This window comes from Silene latifolia, chromosome 11 (assembly GCF_048544455.1).
Source record: "Silene latifolia isolate original U9 population chromosome 11, ASM4854445v1, whole genome shotgun sequence".
Classification (NCBI taxonomy): Eukaryota; Viridiplantae; Streptophyta; class Magnoliopsida; order Caryophyllales; family Caryophyllaceae; genus Silene; species Silene latifolia.
The window spans coordinates 19,975,864-19,994,898 of record NC_133536.1 but is presented as its reverse complement, the minus strand read 5'-3'; the positions used below and the strand labels follow the sequence as shown (position 1 = coordinate 19,994,898).

General features: G+C 35.6%; 3 protein-coding genes across 4 annotated transcripts; all 3 read right to left on the bottom strand.

The window, feature by feature from the left end:
• Positions 1 to 409: 409 nt before the first annotated feature.
• Positions 410 to 11,265, bottom strand: LOC141613061 (LEAF RUST 10 DISEASE-RESISTANCE LOCUS RECEPTOR-LIKE PROTEIN KINASE-like 2.4). The gene is made up of 13 exons (XM_074431795.1): positions 10,003 to 11,265; positions 9,442 to 9,537; positions 8,735 to 8,862; positions 7,677 to 7,755; positions 7,452 to 7,587; positions 5,852 to 5,900; positions 5,685 to 5,737; positions 4,953 to 4,983; positions 4,800 to 4,864; positions 4,340 to 4,683; positions 2,242 to 2,880; positions 1,926 to 1,970; positions 410 to 1,836 (listed from the first exon to the last, which is right to left on the bottom strand). The coding sequence occupies exons 1-13, from the start codon at positions 10,622 to 10,624 to the stop codon at positions 734 to 736; spliced, it is 3,390 nt and encodes a 1,129-aa protein (XP_074287896.1). The 5' UTR covers positions 10,625 to 11,265; the 3' UTR covers positions 410 to 733.
• On the bottom strand, positions 6,310 to 9,865 carry LOC141611309 (LEAF RUST 10 DISEASE-RESISTANCE LOCUS RECEPTOR-LIKE PROTEIN KINASE-like 2.5). Of its 2 annotated transcripts, none has more exons than XM_074429826.1 (3): positions 9,398 to 9,865; positions 7,677 to 7,721; positions 6,310 to 7,587 (listed from the first exon to the last, which is right to left on the bottom strand). In XM_074429826.1, exon 3 carries the CDS (start codon positions 7,424 to 7,426, stop codon positions 6,485 to 6,487), a length of 942 nt encoding a protein of 313 aa, XP_074285927.1. In that variant the 5' UTR covers positions 7,427 to 7,587; positions 7,677 to 7,721; positions 9,398 to 9,865; the 3' UTR covers positions 6,310 to 6,484. The 2 variants fall into 2 exon arrangements, with proteins under 2 accessions (XP_074285927.1, XP_074285926.1); XM_074429825.1 differs by lacking the exon at positions 9,398 to 9,865 and adding an exon at positions 8,735 to 9,373.
• Positions 11,266 to 11,762: 497 nt separating the features above from the next.
• On the bottom strand, positions 11,763 to 14,778 carry LOC141611310 (small nuclear ribonucleoprotein SmD3b-like). The gene is made up of 5 exons (XM_074429827.1): positions 14,501 to 14,778; positions 12,551 to 12,603; positions 12,400 to 12,466; positions 12,254 to 12,307; positions 11,763 to 12,131 (listed from the first exon to the last, which is right to left on the bottom strand). The coding sequence occupies exons 1-5, from the start codon at positions 14,657 to 14,659 to the stop codon at positions 12,066 to 12,068; spliced, it is 399 nt and encodes a 132-aa protein (XP_074285928.1). The 5' UTR covers positions 14,660 to 14,778; the 3' UTR covers positions 11,763 to 12,065.
• Between the last annotated feature and the right edge of the window lie 4,257 nt (positions 14,779 to 19,035).

Below are 19,035 nucleotides of genomic sequence, written 5' to 3'. Positions count from 1 at the left end.
TTTAGTCGAATCGTTGAGATTTCATGTATCTTAGTCTTGAATACTGATAATTGTAGGGTAGTTGTAGAACTGGGACACTCCTTGATTATTCTTCTTCTGGACTCTAGAGATGATAGTTTGACGGATTTGATAGAATTGAATAATTAGGAACTTACAAACAAAACATAGGCCAAGGTGTTTCTTATCAACTTATAAACAGGTGAGAACCATCTTAATGGTTCTCACAAATGTCTAAAATGCCCGAATTATAATTCCAATTCAGTCGTTCTTATTAGAAGTATACAAATAGAAAGAGAAAAACGACTACTTTTTCATTTCATTAAATGAAACTTATCTAGAAAAAAGTTTGATAAAATAGCTTCTACCTTCTCAGCGGATAATGAAAGAACGAAATCATACGATAGACCTAACAAAACAGACCCGATTATTTCATCACTGTATTTTTTGTCATCTGCCAATTACGGAAAGGATGCTTCAACAAAAACAGGGAAGACAGTAAAAAGAACAGACACTATTAACATCCATCTGCTTGGGTCTTCTATTCTTATTCTACTTCCTATTTCGGCACCAGCTCCGATACAATCCCACAATCAGCCTGCCCGTCAAATCACACATAAAAGTAGCACAATTCAAACATTACCTGAATCTGAAATGACCCAATCTAACCTACATTGGGCCCAAATCGACTCAAAATGAGTAACCTACTTACAGATGTATGACTTTTCTGCCACTCTCAAATCTCAATGATGCTTTCAGTGAGAGTTCCAGAAGAAAGTGGTAGAGACAGACTTGGAGGAAAAGAGAGATTTCGCTGAGGAGGCATCTCTATTAACTCAAGGGACCCTTGTAGCATAGCTACTACCCGACTCATTGATGGTCGATCTGATGGATAAGTCTGAATGCACCATAAGCTCACTAAAATCATCTTTCTTTGTAACGCCTTTTCTTCACCATTCGTAGTTCCTTCAAATGGAGATTCATTCTCAACTTCAAGTCGGTCGTATATCCATTGTGGAAAATACAGCTCACTGCTTCTTTGCCGATCAGCTAACAAATTTTTCCGACCACAAACCATATCTAAAACCATCATCCCGAAGCTGTAAACATCAGATTTGTGAGAAACTCCGCCAATAGTCCTGCAAAAGACTTCCGGGGCTATATAACCTATAGTCCCTCTTGTTTCAAGCATTGATATAGAACTTTCTCGTAAGGGACATAACCTGGCTAGCCCAAAGTCCGATATCTTAGGGCAGAACTCATCATCCAGTAAAATGTTGTGAGGCTTGATGTCAAAATGTAAAATCCGAGCATTACAGCCTCGGTGCAAGTAGTCAAGGCCTCTTGCAATACCCAACGCGATATTAAGAAGTATTTCCCATGGCAAGGATTGATTACTAGCCCTTCCACCGTGAAATGTGAACTTTTCAAGAGACCCATTCGGCATATATTCATATATCAACGCTCTTTTGTTACCCTCAAAGCAAAAACCTAAAAGCGTAACCACATTGACATGGTTAGTTCTACTGATGCTAGCTACCTCGTTGAGGAAATCTTCCCCGTTTCCCTTGGATTGTTTCAACACCTTCACTGCCACGAGACTTCCATTTGATAGCTTGCCTTTGTATACAATAGCAAAACCACCTTCACCAAGTTTGTCTTTGAAACCATGAGTCATTTTCTTTATATCCGCGTATGTGTGCCTTGTTAAAGCCAAGGAACCATAAATTTGTAAGAAGGCGTCAACATTTGGGCATTTGGCCGCCTTTGATTTCCAGAAAATGCTAAATTTATTGGTTGATCTCCTTCTTCTGACACAGTACCCCAATCCTAAACAGACTGCACAAAATAAAATTTGTATCAAAGTATTCGGCAAATCTATGAAGGAATAGAGACGGAGATGTATCTTAAAATTAACTCTTCTTTACCTGATACGACAATAATTCCCGGTCCAATAATAATGAGTAGTAATACTGTAGAAAAAAATAAAGGATGCAAAATCAGTATCTATACATATAAGAACAATATTACCTAAGTGCCTGCAAAGACTCCAGTCCATGGTGAGGTAGGAATCGAATATACTACAAGAATAATTAGTAAATGATACTCACTACATCCCAACCATTAGTTTATTTTTATTATTATTTGCGAGTATTCCAATATTTCTTTGAAGAACAACCAACCTGCAAATTAAAATCATCAATTCTACATATGCAGAAATCCTACAGGGTAAGAGGCACGTACAGACAGTAGTACCAGCAGATTTATAAGACAATAGTAAATGATCCGTGTAGCACTGAAATTTCGGAGGCTCAGATGAGTCTGAGCCACATGTTCCACCTGAATTATTACATTTGATACAGTCTGAGGAATACTCATAATTCACCTCAAATCCCTGCTCCACGACTTGAGCAAGTGTACCCGTTTCTCCTTTGTTATAAAGATCCAGCAGCTTTTTATCAACGGGGAACTCGAATGATTTACAAGCTGCATATTCCTTTCCAGCTGAAATGTTATTCAGGTAATACGCCTGATTTACCGCTGCAGATGAGGAACATGGGACTGCAGCATGAAGATTTTTCAGTGAGATGTCTTTTGGGCAATTGTAGACTAATGTAATTTTGTCATCCCTTGAGGTAAACTTGAAGAGGTCGCTGAATTCCGTGATGTTGAAACTGCAAGGAATGTCTGGAACCCCTTGGAGCTCGAGGGTAATGTTTAGCTGATTAAGTTTCATGTTGGAAACATTGTAATTACCATACATTCCTCGGTCAATAACTAGTTGAGCTCGGCCTCCGTCTTCAGTGGAAAGGCATTGGAGCTGCAAGGATGGGTGGCCGCAATATTTAGGCCTATCATCTCCCCAAAATGGGTACCCGACTGCTGAAAAGTTTTTTCCGCATGAAAATAATGCAGAAGTGCATGTTATATATTCATCACCAAAAACAGTTGAGCAGGGTAATATAAGAAAGATAGAGAAGATGCTGATGGAAATGAATTGCAGGGAGGAGTTATAAGGAAACATTCGGGAAATCGGATAATTATACTAATAATTATTGTAATTACCATACATTCCTCTGACAATAACGATTATAGCAGCGACAACGAGAAAGATGATTATATATAGTATTTGTATTACTATATAACAAGTGTTCTTGTTATGGATCTGAATTCTGATCCATTCAATAGTCACTTTCTTAGCAAAACACTACAAATGCGTATACTTTTTCGCAGCCTAAGGTACCTTTCATTTGCAAATTTAGTCTTAAATGCTGATAATGTAGGGCAGTACAGGATTATGACATTCATTAATTATTCTTCTTCATCTAGACTCTAATCACTGGTGGAGCATGGGTTAGCAGGGAGATCATCATGTCCACTTTTTACGTTCTCATCATCTGCCTCATTCCTTAAGATCTTGACACATCACACTTGAAATAATAAAAATGGTAATATTATATATCAAAGTGCTAATGTGTCATTAGGAGAGGTAATGGGACAGAGGATCTGCTCTGGGCCTTTGCCCCGCTGAAAATCGAAAATCTCAAAATTTTTAGTCAAGATTTCGGTTTATTTTTAAATTCGCTTATGGCATTACTTGTTCACCCTCTCTTAAATATACAGTGATAAATGTAAATTAGATAATGATATCCCGTTTTTACAAGTAATATCGAACTATAGTCATTAATCCGGTACCATGTCACCAGTCGCCCTTTTTTAGGCGAGTGTTTGACTGAAAAAAGTGAATTGGGGTTGACGCGCTTGTCAACTAGTGGGGTTAGTTAACACTTATTTAAAGGCAAGGAGCTAAATTGCACAAATAAGTCTCGTACCTTTGGGGTCTATTTGGATTATTTTTTAAGGGATATTCTACAGGGTACCCATTAACTTTTCGACTTTCTACGTGGTACCCCTACACTTTTTAAAACATACATAGTAACCCCTAATTGTTGCCATTATCACTAAGTGCACCCCTAAACTCTATTTTCCATCAATTAAACTCAGTTTTAGGCGTTAAGTGATGACTTGGGCGCGTAACCAAGCTTGTCATTTATTATCCCCATGACATATGGACTCTATTAGGCTCAATATCCATCTCGATCCTAATATTTATTGATATATATGGGCTAAAATAATTTTGACGGAAAATTTATTGATCCCATGCCAAATTATCACGTCCAAAGATGGATATATTGAGCCTAATAAAATCAGTTGAGGTAAACTTGAAAAGCTCGCTGAATCCCGTGATGTTGAAACTGCAAGGAATGTCTTGAAACACTTGGAGCTCAAGGGTAATGTTTAGCTGATCAAATTTGATGTTGGAAACATTGTAATTACGTACCATACATTCCTCGGTCAATAACTAATTGAGCTCGGCCTCCTCCGTCTTCAGTGGGAAGGCATTGGAGCTGCAAGGATGGGTGGCCGCAATATTTAGGCCTATCATCTCCCCAAAATGGGTACCCAACTGCTGAAATGTTATTTCCACATGAAAATAATGCAGAAGCGCACCTATAATATCGATCATCAAAACCAGTTGAGCAAGGCAATACAAGGAACATAGAGAAGATAGAGAAGATGCTGATGGAAATGAATTGCAAGGAGGAGTTATAAGGAAACATTCCCGAAATAGAATAATTATAACTATTACCTGTATTATTATAACAACCACCCAACAATAACGATTATAGCAGCGACAACGTGATGGAAATAGGGGCTTAATGACCATTGGTTAAGCACTCACTCAATTAGTGGAGCACTACTCAAGTAGCTGCTGTAGTGGAGAGTGAATAGTTGAATGCCTTAATTCTGGCACCCAGACGTTTGAACATTCGGGTTCTTCAGCATATCTGGTATGATCATAAACCTGAAAAGATATTTCAGATGAACAGTAAGCCCAATATACAGAAAGTCAGTTGGGAGACTCTGCTGACTCTGTAGCCTCGAATGAATACATGCGTCCTCAAGTTGGGAGACTTAACCGTCCTGAGAATGGAGAAAAAAATCAGCAACAGAAAAATGACGTATTACTATCCATCAGTTTCAAGGTAGCATATATAAGAACCTAATAGTGAACCACGGTAGCATTCACAGTAGAGTCAGACAGTGCACCCTGAGGAAACATAATACTTAATTGGTTTCAGTGGCATGAAACAACTATCATTCCTGACTGCGGAAGGAGAATAACTTACAATGTTCTAACAGTTACAATCTAAGCTATTAGCTACTCGACTAGGTAGCACCAGAAACCCGGCAACTAAATCTAGCACTACAAAGTATGTAAGCCCTAGGCCTGACTCTAGTTGAGATAGACGTTGAGGAAAAATGAAGTCTTGGATAAAACACAACACCAAACCTCCAAAATCTATAACAAACAAACCCTAAAACACGAAAAAATGAAGGTTTTTCCAATAAATTACAGAACATGAAATACCTTTGCAGTAAAAGTGATGTTTTCAAGTTAACAGTTCCAATTGTTATTCGTAGTATTTAATGTTGATTAATCCTAGACCCGGCAAAATTTATCCGACCAGAGCTGACCCGACACACGAGCTGACTACCCAAGCATGACCTTTTTAACCCAGTTGAAGTTGCAGGATTAGGATACTCATTAATTATTCTTCCTCTAAGCTCTAAATAAGATAGTTTTGATGTATTTGATTGAACAAGTTAGTAGCAGCACTTACCAGTTCTGACTTTCTGCTCCATTACTTCGGACGTAATCAAAAAAACTGTCAGCCTACAAGATCCAGCAAAAAATTCCACGTCCAGTAATTTCTATCACCCGGGAAAACAAGGATACTGCTGCTGTACCTGAATTTCAAGTCTGGTTATCCGTTATTCCCGAATAAACTGATAACTGATTAAAAGTCCGGGCTGTAACAGATCGTGTCAATATAGTACTGCAAACAAGATTACATGTATCTTAGTCATCTTCTTAGCAAAAGACTCAAAGAACGCAACTTCCTTGGTCATCAAACAGTAGCTTTCATGACCTAACAAAACAGACCCGATTATTTCATCATTGAAAAACGTTAACTCCACTTGATCTTAAGAACAAAAACATATCCGGTAATTTCTGTCAGCTGCCAATTACGGAAAAGAATGCTTCAAAGTTCAAACAAAAACCGGGAAGACAGTAGAAAGAACAAACATTATTAACATCCCATCTGCTTGAGTCTTCTGTTCTTCTACTTCCTATTTCAGCACCAGTTCCGATCAAATCCCGTAATCAGCTTGCCCGTCAAATCACACATAAAGATTACACACCACATTCACATTAGCGGATCACATAAGAATTGACCCGGAACATTGAAGTAGCACAACTCAAACATTACCCGAATCAAAATGACCCTTGTGTTGGAAATAACAATGATTATTCTGATAATTAGACATTTATAATTTCGAAAATAGGACAATTGACTTTCTAAAGTCTCATAATCTGCTATGTATATACAATAAGAACTGTATGAATTTTCCGCCACTCTCAAATCTCAATGATGGTTTCAGTCAGAGTTTCAGAAGTAAGTTGTAGAGACAAACTTGGAGGATTAGAGAGATTTCTCTTGGGAGGCATCACTATCGACTCAAGGGACCCTTGTAGCATATCCACTACCCGACTCATTGATGGTCGATCTGATGGATAAGTCTGAATGCACCATAAGCTCACCAAAATCATCTTTCTTTGTAACGCCTTTTCTTCACCATTCGTAGTTCCTTCAAATGGAGATTCATTCTGAACTTCAAGTCGGTCGTATATCCATTGTGGAAAATACAGCTCACTGCTTCTTTGCCGATCAGCTAACAAATTTTTCCGACCACAAACCATATCTAAAACCATCATCCCGAAGCTATAAACATCGGATTTGTGAGAAACACCGCCAATAGTCCTGCAAAAGACTTCTGGAGCTATATAACCTATAGTCCCTCTTGTTTCAAGCATTGATATAGAACTTTCTCGTAAGGGACATAACCTGGCTAGCCCAAAGTCTGATATCTTAGGGCAGAACTCATTATCCAGTAAAATGTTGTGAGGCTTGATGTCAAAATGTAAAATCCGAGCATTACAGCCTCGGTGCAAGTAGTCAAGCCCTCTTGCAATGCCCAACGCGATATTAAGAAGTGTTTCCCATGGTAAGGATTGATTGCTAGCACTTGCGCCATGAAATGTGAACTTTTCAAGAGACCCATTTGGCATATATTCATATATCAAGGCTCGTTTGTTACCCTCAAAGCAAAAACCTAAGAGAGTAACCACATTGACATGGTTAGTTTTACTGATGCTAGCTACCTCGTTGAGGAAATCTTCCCCATTACCCTTGGATTGTTTCAACACCTTCACTGCCACGAGACTTCCATTTGATAGCTTGCCTTTGTACACAATAGCAAAACCACCTTCACCAAGTCTGTCTTTGAAACCATGAGTCATTTTCTTTATATCCGCGTATGTGTACCTTGTTAAAGCCAAGGAACCATAAATTTGTAAGAAGGCGTCAACATTTGGGCATTTTGCTGCCTTTGATTTCCAGAAAATGCTAAATTTACTGGTTGATCTCCTTCTTCTGACACAGCACCACAATGCTAAACAGGCTGCACAAAATAAAATTTGTATCAACGTATTCAGTAAGTCTATGAAGGAATAGTGACAGAGATGTATCTTAAAATTAACTCATCTTTACCTGATCCAACAATAATCCCGGGTCCGATAATAATGAGTAGTAATGCTGTAGAATAAATTAAAGGATGCAAAATTAGTATCTATTCATACAATAACAGTATTACCTAAGTGCCGCAAAGATTCCAGTCTATGGTGAGGTAGGAATCGAATATACTACAAGAATAATTAGTAAATCACTAAATCATACTCACTACGTCCCAATCATTGATTTGTTTTTCTATTATTTGCGAGTATTTCTATCAAAGACCAACAAATGAATAAAATATAGGGTTATTTCTTGGGAATAATCCATCCATGGGTGCCCTGCAAATAACACTCCATCCTTTCAGTTATTCCAATTAAATCCATCCTATTCCCTCATACTTCCCATAACAAACTCACTTAAAATTCGACCGGTTACACTAGGTAACCTTCTCCCTCCTCCTTATTTAAGTATTATTTGCTTCTTTTTTCAACATCTCCTTTTCTCTCTTTCTTCAACATCTCCTCTACCACCAACTGCCGCCCACGACCCCTTCGGCGGCCACCAAACACAACCCTCTCAACACCTCTCCGACGACACCGTTCACTACCGCTCATCCATTTCCTTCTTCAACCTCCATTCATCACCATTCACTACCGCTCATCCATATTCTCCCCTCCAATACGTCACTACCAGCCACTATTCGCACCATCAACAGATCCCAATTCCACCTTATTGCGGCGACGAGTTCAAATCATCTCACAGTCACTAACGCGCCACCATATGCAACCTAAACAGCCTCCTATACATCAACCATGCTTACCCACAAATTATCTTTCCCACCATCAGCTCGAAACAAGGTTTTATGCAAACACAATATTGGGGTGATGTAAAATCATCAGGGAAAACGGATTGTCTTATGTATATATAAATATATTAAAAAAAAGTTAAAAAATATGATCATAACAGTTTCAGAAAATTCCCATCTGGGTAATTTGGCAAATAGATATTCCAAACATACAGTTCACAAATCAGCAGTTTTCATTAATAACATTCATAATTTAACAAAAACATTACAGTAAAAAAGAAAGTAATACCGTTTCCCTAATATCTTCACCATGAAGAGACTTAAGAATATCGAGAAAACGATCAAGTAACAAAGCATCATATTCAACAAGTTTATCATCTTCGTACACATCAATGGAGGTCAGTCTCTCAAACTTCACTGTTGCCATTATTAATACTTCCAGAAATTTCTACACTCTACTTATTAATAACACTAGATTGCACCCCCAAAAATAGGGGGAAAATAGGGAAAAACTAACTGTTATAAAAGAAAAAGATGGATTTTTCGTCTGTGATTAAGGGATGTGAGAATTGATTGATATCATGCAAAAGTAGGTTGTATTTAATTGAAATTATTGGAAGGGATATTGTAGGTTGGATTTAATTGAAATTATTGATAGGATGAAATGATTTTAGCAAATAACCATAAGCTTTATTATTGTTATGAAATAACCCTAAGATATATGGATTATATTTTAGGGTCGGATTAGATCCAAATGTTTTAAAATTAATATTCATATTTAATCCAAATCCCAAAAGCGCCGGATCAGATTATCCGACCCAAACTTGCCTCTCGGATTCGGATAGGATATTTGGACAGAATTCGCAGCAAAAAAAATCGGATATTGTTTTTCTCAGACCTAAATTGCTCATGGCAGATACATCATGAATTGCAGTTATGAAAAACAACCAACCTGCAAATTAAAATCATCAATCCTACAGGGTGAGAGGTACGTACAAACAGTAGTACCAGCAGATGTATAAGGCTTATAAGCTTGATCCGTGTAGCACTGAAATTTCGGAGGCTCAGATGAGTCTGAGCCACATGTTCCACCTGAATTATTACATTTGATACAGTCTGAGGAATACTCATAATTCACCTCAAATCCCTGCTCCAAGACTTGACTAAGGGTCCGTTTGGATACAATTTTAGGAGGGAAAGGGAGGGGAGGGGGAGTGAGGGGAGGTGAAGGGAGGGGAGAGAAGGGGAGGGCAAATGGAATGTGGGTGTTTGGATAATAAAAATTATGAAGGGAAATGGAAGGGGAGGAAGGAGGGAGATGAAGAATGGATGGAGGATTAAAGGATGGTGGTGGTATAATTAGAGTCCAAATAATGTTTTCTTTCCAAATCTTGCCACCCTTGGAAAGATTATAATTTGTTCTATATAGGAGGAAAATAAGTCTCTCATTTCTCTCCCCTTCCATTTCCTTTCTCCCATATTTTTTATCCAAACAAAGGAAATTAAATCTCTCCCTTTCCCTCCCCTCCCCTTCTCTCCAATTCCTTCAATCCAAACGGACCCTAAGTGTACGACCCGTTTCTCCTTTGTTATAAAGATCCAGCAGCTTTTTATCAACGGGGAACTCGAATGATTTACAAGCTGCATATTCCTTTCCAGCTGAAATGTTATTCAGGTAATACGCCTGATTTACCGCTGCAGATGAGGAACATGGGACTGCAGCATGAAGATTTTTCAGTGAGATGTCTTTTGGGCAATTGTAGACTAATGTAATCTTGTCATCCCTTGAGGTAAACTTGAAGAGGTCGCTGAATCCCGTGATGTTGAAACTGCAAGGAATGTCTGGAACCCCTTGGAGCTCAAGGGTAATGTTTAGCTGATTAAGTTTCATGTTGGAAACATTGTAATTACCGTACATTCCTCTGTCAATAACTAGTTGAGCTCGGCCTCCGTCTTCAGTGGAAAGGCATTGGAGCTGCAAGGATGGGTGGCCGCAATATTTAGGCCTATCATCTCCCCAAAATGGGTACCCGACTGCTGAAAAGTTTTTTCCGCATGAAAATAATGCAGAAGTGCATGTTATATATTCATCACCAAAAACAGTAGAGCAGGGTAATATAAGAAAAATAGAGAAGATGCTGATGGAAATGAATTGCAGGGAGGAGTTATAAGGAAACATTCGGGAAATCGGATAATTATACTAATAATTATTGTAATTACCATACATTCCTCTGACAATAACGATTATAGCAGCGACAACGAGAAAGATGATTATAGTATTTGTATTACTATATAACAAGTGTTCTTGTTATGGATCTAAATTCTGATCCATTCAATAGTCAAGCTTACATGTTTCTCAGTCACCTCCTTAGCAAAACACTCCAAATGCGTATACTTTTTCTTAGCCTAAGGTATCTTTCATTTGCAAATTTAGTCTTAAATGCTGATAATGTAGGGCAGTACAGGATTATGACATTCATTGATTATTCTTCCTCATCTAGACTCTAATCAGTGGTGGAGCGGGGGCTAGCAGGGGGCCTTTTCCTCCGTTGAAAAACGAAAAATTCAAAATTTTTAGTTAAGATTTCGGTTTATTTTTAAATTTCACTTATGGCATTACTTGTTCGCCCTCTCTGAAATATACAGTGATAAATGTAAATTAGATGATGGTATCCTGTTTTTATAAGTAATATCGAACTATAGTCATTAATCCGGTACCATGTCACCAGTCGCCCTTTTTTAGGCGAGTATTTGACTGAAACAGCACGTCTTGCTTTAGACGACTGTTTCCCGTCTGAAATAAGACGGACAACATGTTGCCATTTTACAATAAAATGTTGTTATTTTCTAATATGTTACCATTATTTTTCACATCATTTTCAGGGTAAAAAATGGCATCTCTAGTTATAACATTTTGTCATTAAATGGTTACATACTATTAAAAACTGGCAATATTTTGCCCGTCTTATTTCAGACGGGAAACAGCCCGTCTGAAATAAGAATTTGCGATTGCACAAAGTCTCGTACCTTTGGGGTCTATTTGGATTTTTTTTAAAGAGGACTATATAATACTCCATATAAATCAGAGATAATAAGGTAACAGTAGGCAAAATAAAAGAATTGGAAGAAGAAAAAAAATATGGAATTTGCCTAGCCGTGGCCATCGTTGGTTGCATCTTATGCACATAGCGCACCTATTAAGCTCAACTGTGCAAGTGCCTTACCGAGCCTTGAGCTTAAGCGTGTAATCTCTCATGTTAGTATCTTTGTGACCGAAATAATGAACAGGGAGCACAAGCAGAGTACAACACATGCAGTTGATCGAAACTAGGTTTAGCTGGCATTGATGAAGAATAAATTTCTCAAAGATGTTCCTAAGCACATAGTAATGGACGATGCCACAATGGAATATTAAGCTGTTCTTTCTTATAGACTGCCCAAAAAAAAAACATTTTCCAAAACATAGTAATGAGAGGGACAGTTATCCGGAGTTCACATTACTTTCATACATTTGTTCAGGTTTCGGTGCATACTCACTATAGCAGTAAAAAAACTCTTAACACCGGGCACCCAAACCAGAACCTAGTCACTAAGATGCACCATCACTCTAAACAATTACTTCACCTGCGCACTGGTGGCACGCCTCCCCTACCAGCAGGAACAGGACCACCACGGCCAGCAGTAGTCTGCAAAAAGATTCACAATAGTGTCATGCCATCATCATATGACGTGTACAGGGATCAAAATTTTGAAAAGAATCTCTACTAGCTAAAAAAATAAGCTGCCTACAAAGCAATGAAAAAGTTACCTTTGCTCGCAGAACAGCACGACCCGCACCAACCCCTAGAGAAGTGCTCTTACCCTGTTGTAACATTAGTTAAATAAAGTAACTGAGTGAGCGCATTCTAGAAGGAAAATATTACTGAGAATGATGGAGAGTGAACAGTTGAATACCTTAATTCTTGCATCCAGCCTTTTGAACATTGGCGCATTCTTCAGCATATCTGGTATGATCATAAACCTGCAAAGAAATTTAAGATGAACGATAAGCCCAATATACAGAAAACCAGCGCCCTTTATACAATATAACAGGGTAATTGGTTACCTGACTCTGCTGCCTCGAATGAATACATGCTCTAGTTGGGAGACCTTACCGTCCTGAGAATGGAAGAAAAAAGTCAGCAACAGAAAAGATAAATTACTGTCCATCAGTTTCAAGGTAGCATATATAAGAACCTAATAGTGAACAACGGTAGCATTCACAGTTGTGTCAGACACTGCACCCTGAGGTAACATATTTCAGTGAGATGAAAAAACTATCATTCCTGACTCCAATTGAGATAGACATGTGCTACAAGGAAGTTCTCTACAATTTGCAATGCCAAGAAAAAAACGTGAATATAGGACTACAGGAGTTATGTCATGTGATTAGAGCAACGGCAGAAGATTGTATACCAAAGATCTTATGATATAACAATATAGCAGATATGCAGAATTTATCATCCAGAAGAATAGCCAAGTATCTAAAACCTGAGAAAAGTACACATCAAGTACATTGTAACTATTCAGGAGGATTGTGTGTGACTGTGGGTGTTACAAGTCTACAACCCTTTGTCTACGACCAATAAACTCAAACATAAGTGGCACGTCCAATTACGCAACTGCCAGGCATCCTAAAGGCTAAAGTGTAGACATGTAGTTGGCAAGTATAACATAATCTCTTCCTTCCTCTTACAACATATAACACATCCTCTAATATATCAACTCTTAAAATTAGAAAGCAACAATCCACAAAAGAGGTCCTCCTCTTTAGATCATTCCTCCATTTGTTCGATGAAAACCAACTCCTACGATAAACCACTAACCACAAATAAGTAAGTACAATACAAAGAAAGCCACAACTCACAAGATCCTAGCTATAATATAACATACACTATAGACACGAATAATAAATCAAGTTGGAAGTCTTGGAACTGTGAAGACAGTTTGACAGCTTGAGATTTCAAGTTGAGTAGAACTACGAATTTTTTTTTATTTTTTTACCTTATTACTTAGGTAAAAGATTAACACAGATGGAGGAAACAAAATTTGGGCGTCCAAACGATTTCAGACTTACATGAGAATATGAAACCAGTATTCTTTGCTGAATTTGTTTTGGTTTAATATGTTATTTTACATTATTTTATTTCTAATGCACCCATCTCCATTAATCTCGTAGATGCAAGAAAGCGTTTGTTGAAACATGAGTTTAGTACAGAGAAACTATGATTTCCATCTAACATCCAGTTTAAATCAAATGAGCGTGAATCACCTAAAGTGTGAGGTGATGAGCTGGTTATAAGATCGAAAAGAGTAGGAGAAAACTCAGAAAAGTTTATCAAGACTATATATGTTTACTTGAATGGAAGAAACCATGGCCTAAGAGACGGCAAAGCGAGATAAAGTCATGTCCATGGTGGGGTTTGACTCAATTTCGGTCTTCATTTATCTAGCTAGCTTCTTTTAATACTATTCCTACCAATTTAATCTTACCCTGTTATTTTCCAAAATGTTTTGTGTCAACTTTTCCTCATAGTTAATCTCTCCAATTCAAATCCCTTCTGAACTCTCCTACATAGGTTTTTGGTTTTCCCCCCTTTTCCGAATTTTTCTATGTCATCTGCATCCCTATCTATCACACATACTGCTACATTTCTTTCTCCAACCTTATATTGAAGATATTCCTACGAAGATTCATGTCAACCAGCCCCAAATCAATTGCTAGAGTGTCAACGAAATCGGCTCCGTGCCAACGAAATCGGCTCCTCGCCATGGCAGGTTTGAGTGAAAGGTTAAGATATACAAATCCGCCAACAAAAACCCGGCTCGTAAACTAATCATACACAAATCAAATCAAAGCAAATCATACACAACCACCGTAACCTCCAAAATCTATAACAAACAAACCCTAAAACACAAAAAAAAAAAAAAAAAAAAAAAAAAAAACTAGGGTTTTTCCAATAAATTAAAGAACAACATGAAATAGATTCAATAATTAGGAGTAAAAGTGAAATACCTTAGCAGTAAAAGTGATGTTTTCAAGTTGACAGTTCCAATTATCTTCACATTCAACCATGGTACCTCTATAAAGTTCACCACTCTTCAACTCCACCGATACAATGTGACCAGTGGCTTCGTGCATCAACTTCACTGGAATTCCTAAGCTTCTGCTCATCTTCTTTGATGATTATTCACTTTCGATTGATGATTTCTTGATTTTTCGAAAACCCTAAACCCTCTTTTCTCCTCGTTTACAAAAAGAAAAGTGTTGTTTTTTCTTTACAGAATTAAGTGACCTTATGGTTATATATAACTAACCCGAACCGAAATCACCCGAGTTGAACGGTTTAATCGTAATAAAGATGACTTTTAAGGCGGCCTAAAATAATTCAGAATAGCTAATTTAACTTAATATTATATCAATTTTAAAATAAAACATTATTATAAAGCACTCATATGTAAATAGGTAATTTTAAAAAATAATTTTCTACTCAAATTTGCTACTAATCAATATCAATCAATCAATCAATACTATAAATTAATTCCAGAAACCAATGGACTTCATTGTAATTAAAGAAAGTTGTACAAATTAATTATACTATATAGGCCCTGTTCTTTCTGGCTTTTTTTAGAGCCGAATCGAATCGAATTTGAATCGAATCGAATGGAGTGAATGAGCCGAATCGAATCGAATTTGATGAATCGAATGGAGTGAGCCGAATCGAATCGAACTAAATGGAGTGAAAATCGAATCGAATGAGCTAATTGAGCCGAATCGAATCAAGTAATATTATTATTATTATTATTATTATTATTATTATTATTATTATTATTAATACTAATACTAATACTAAATATAATAATAATAATAATAATTATTATTATTATTATTATTATTATTATTATTATTATTATTAATTTATTATTGTTGTTATTTTTTTTTTATTATAAAATGCGCGCAGCTTTCATTATAATAAAAATAAAAGGTTTACATGAAATTGGTGGGGAGCCGAGAGACAATCTGGGCTCCCACACCCTTAGCAATAGTAAAGCTAATACGAGTAAAAATGTAAGCGGCTACCCGAGCCCCAGCATCCTGAGATACCGAGAATTTCTAGATCCGCCTGAGCAATGCAACAGCATCCGAACTCAACTCCCCAAGTGTTATTATTATTATTATTATTATTATTATTATTATTATTATTATTATTATTATTATTACTATTTGTTTTTTTTATATAAAACCGCAAACTATCATCATCATCATCATCATCATCATCATCATCATCATCAGCATCATCATCATCATCATCATTATTATTATTATTTTTATTACTATTTTTATTATTACTACTACTACGACGAGAAGAAGAAGAAGAAGAAGAAGAAGAAGAAGAAGAAGAAGAAGAAGAAGAAGAAGAAGAAGAAGAAGACGAAGACCATTACTAAATTAAGATTAATACTAGTAATTATACTAATCTGAGTAATTAACTAGGTAGCCACGATGAACCACAGTACACCATCAATTTTACTAGGTGAAATAATAGAGCACCGATTTGCTAGAATGTTGTTCAAAGTCTAGTCATATATCATCCTGATTTGAGTGATTAGGTAGCCACCACGAAGCAACAACAATCCTAATTTTCTTAATTAGGTAAATAAAAACGACAGGCGACCCTAATTTCATCTTTAACCAACAAATAAAATTTGATTGATTAATTAAAACTCAACAAATAATATTAATAATTGATAAACAAGTAAATTAATTTATTATTTGATAAATTAGAATCCATCTTGTAAGTTTTAAATCATTTGAGCAATTAAATTAAGTTTTATGGAAAAATATTGATTCAAGAGTCCATTTGGTTTAGTTTTAGATGAAAAGGGTACAAACTAGAACGTTTATGAAAAAGTGTATGTGAAAGATTAAAGTTCGTATATGAAAAAAGAATTAGGTATTAATAATAGTAATATTAAAATTAACAATGTTATTAATAATATTATTAATAATTAATATTCATATTCATATTCATATTCATATTAATAATAATATTAGTAATATTATTAATATGAATATTATTGATTTTAATAACTATAATATTCAAAATGATAATAATAATGAGGATTATTAATTAATAATAATAATAATAATAATAAAAAAAAAAAATTATAATTATAATTATAATAATAATAAATAAATAAATAATATTAAAATATTAATCAAAACTATTAAGTTTAAGATGTGCAAAATTGAAATGGCCTGAATTTAGTGGAGAATCAATCGAAATTGAATGAATGAATAGTGAATAGAAATGAATCGAATGGAAGGAAATGGTGAATCAATCAATAAAGTGAGCTAAATCGAATCGAAATGAGCTGAGCTAAACTGAATAAAAAAGCGAGTCGAATCGAATCGAGCCGAATCGAATGAATTGAATAGAGTTGAGCTGAACTGAAATTAGCTGAAAATAAGCCAGAAAGAACAGCGCCATAGTTTTAAATCACTAGCACCGTGTGATGGACCCGATTAAGGGATCTCAATGCAAATATTATATAGTTTGGGTTAAAATTAAATTATATAGATGGGTTAAAATTAAATTATATAGAAGTTTGGTAATTTTCCTAAACATTTGTAAGAGAAACATGGTCAATTTCCTTAAAATAAAATAATTAACGGAGATGGTCAATTTCCTTAAAATAAAATAATTAATTAAGATGGTTAATTTCAAGGAGACTAAAAGAAAGAAGTTGATTGGTAATTTTCTTAAATATTTATAGAAGACTAGAAGATGGTCAATTTCCTTAAAATAAAATAATTAATTAGTATGCACACTTATGGTATTAATTATTATCATCATAAAATTATATATTAAACTTAAAATCTATGCAATTTTATTAAATTTTATAGTTTATTAGATGTATAGAGATGTTAATTATTTAACATACAAAAATATATTATAAGTAGGTTATAAATAATTCAAGTTAGATTCCATAATATATAATATTGCATAATTCTTTCGATTTGATTTAATGCATATATGTAATATATTTATATAAATATATAATTCTCCTAAAATTGCATGCCTAAGTAGTAAAAGTAATTTCGTCAGTAAGGAAAAGAATTGTAGTAACATTGGATATAGTTATATGATAGTAATCACTCATTTGAATAGTAAAAGTAACAATATTATCAGCGAGATTAGTGAAAGTGGTAGAAACAACAACGGGAGTTGTGAAATAATCAATATTAATGCGACAATAGTGAAAGTAACAATAATTACGGCAGGAGTAGTGAAATTATCAATATTAATGCGGCAGTAACAATAATTACGGCGGGAGTAGTGAAAGTAACAATGATTACGGGCAAGTAGTGAAATGTTATTAAGTAGTGAAAGGTTATTACTATTGTTTCATTAACAAGATTAAAAGACATTTATGAAATTATATAGTTTTTAATCATAGCATTGTGTGATGGACCTGAACAAGGGAATTCAATATTGTAATACCCCGTAAATTAATAAGTATTTGTAAGAATTATTTATGTAATTTTAATAATTAATTAAAAGACATTTATATTAATAATTGCAAATAAGACGGTAACTAATAATAAAGTAATGGGCAAGTCGGGAAGATGTGTTGGACTGAGTATAATAATATTAATAATAATAATAATAATAATAAGGTCTCGTTTGGTTGTCCTCTAAAAAATGGGTGAATTGGAAAATCCCATGATTTGGAAAGATGAGGGATGTTTGGTTACTCCAAATCATGGGATTTTCTTTTTCCCATGAATTCTCAACTCCTCCATAATGGAGGAGTTTAATTACCTAGCCCTCCCTAGGTAATTGGAAACTTCTGTGTCAATTTAATTCCAGGATGTCAACCAAACGAGTTTTGAGCAATTCACATGAATTGGCCAATTCACGTGTTTTGTAAAATCATGGGATATTAATTCCCGTATGGCAACCAAACGAGGCCTAATAATAATAATAATAATAATAATAATAATAATAATAATAATAATAATAATAATAATAATAATAATAATAATAATAATAATAATAATAATAATAATAATAATAATAATAATAATAATAATAATAATAATTGTTCCGGGTGTAATTCCGAAGCAGTTATTCGTTACCACTCGTGGCTTGTAGAATGATGTCTTTGGTTGAATCCTCCTTTCGGTCTCCTGAAACAATGAACAAACTGAGGGCTCGGCTTTGGCCGAGCGTACTCACTCCGACGCTCAAGTCAGTAAACTTAAAGGGATTAAGTTGTGTGTTACTTGGCGAAGTATATGTTGTAGAGAGATAAGGAAGATATTACCAGATTATGAGGTGTTTAGGTTAAATTGTGGATCCTTTCCTCAATGAGAGTTGAGGAGTATTTATAGACTTTCACCTTTTGTCACGTAGTGGCCAAGTGGCCAAGTGGCTAGCAGGTGGAAAGACTGATCTACCCTCGGCCGAGGGACCCATGGCAGGCCGGCGGGCCCTGTTGACTCGCCGCCGAGGGGTCTTGGATATGAGTACGCGGATATGTGCC

What these genes read in the sequence shown, in the direction of transcription:
- LOC141611310 (XM_074429827.1), bottom strand. Translation starts at nt 14,659, where the DNA reads ATGAGCAGAAGCTTAGGAATTCCAGTGAAGTTGATGCACGAAGCCACT. An exon ending in GGCTGGATGCAAGAATTAAG is followed by an intron (nt 12,308 to 12,399) that starts GTATTCAACTGT and finishes ATGTTACAACAG; the next exon opens with GGTAAGAGCACTTCTCTAGG. An exon ending in GTGCTGTTCTGCGAGCAAAG is followed by an intron (nt 12,132 to 12,253) that starts GTAACTTTTTCA and finishes ATCTTTTTGCAG; the next exon opens with ACTACTGCTGGCCGTGGTGG.
- LOC141611309 (XM_074429826.1), bottom strand. Translation starts at nt 7,426, where the DNA reads ATGACTCATGGTTTCAAAGACAGACTTGGTGAAGGTGGTTTTGCTATT.
- LOC141613061 (XM_074431795.1), bottom strand. Translation starts at nt 10,624, where the DNA reads ATGTTTCCTTATAACTCCTCCCTGCAATTCATTTCCATCAGCATCTTC. An exon ending in ATCTGCTGGTACTACTGTCT is followed by an intron (nt 1,971 to 2,241) that starts GTACGTGCCTCT and finishes TTTTTTCTACAG; the next exon opens with TATTACTACTCATTATTATT. An exon ending in GGGAATTATTGTCGTATCAG is followed by an intron (nt 1,837 to 1,925) that starts GTAAAGAAGAGT and finishes TATTTTGTGCAG; the next exon opens with TCTGTTTAGGATTGGGGTAC.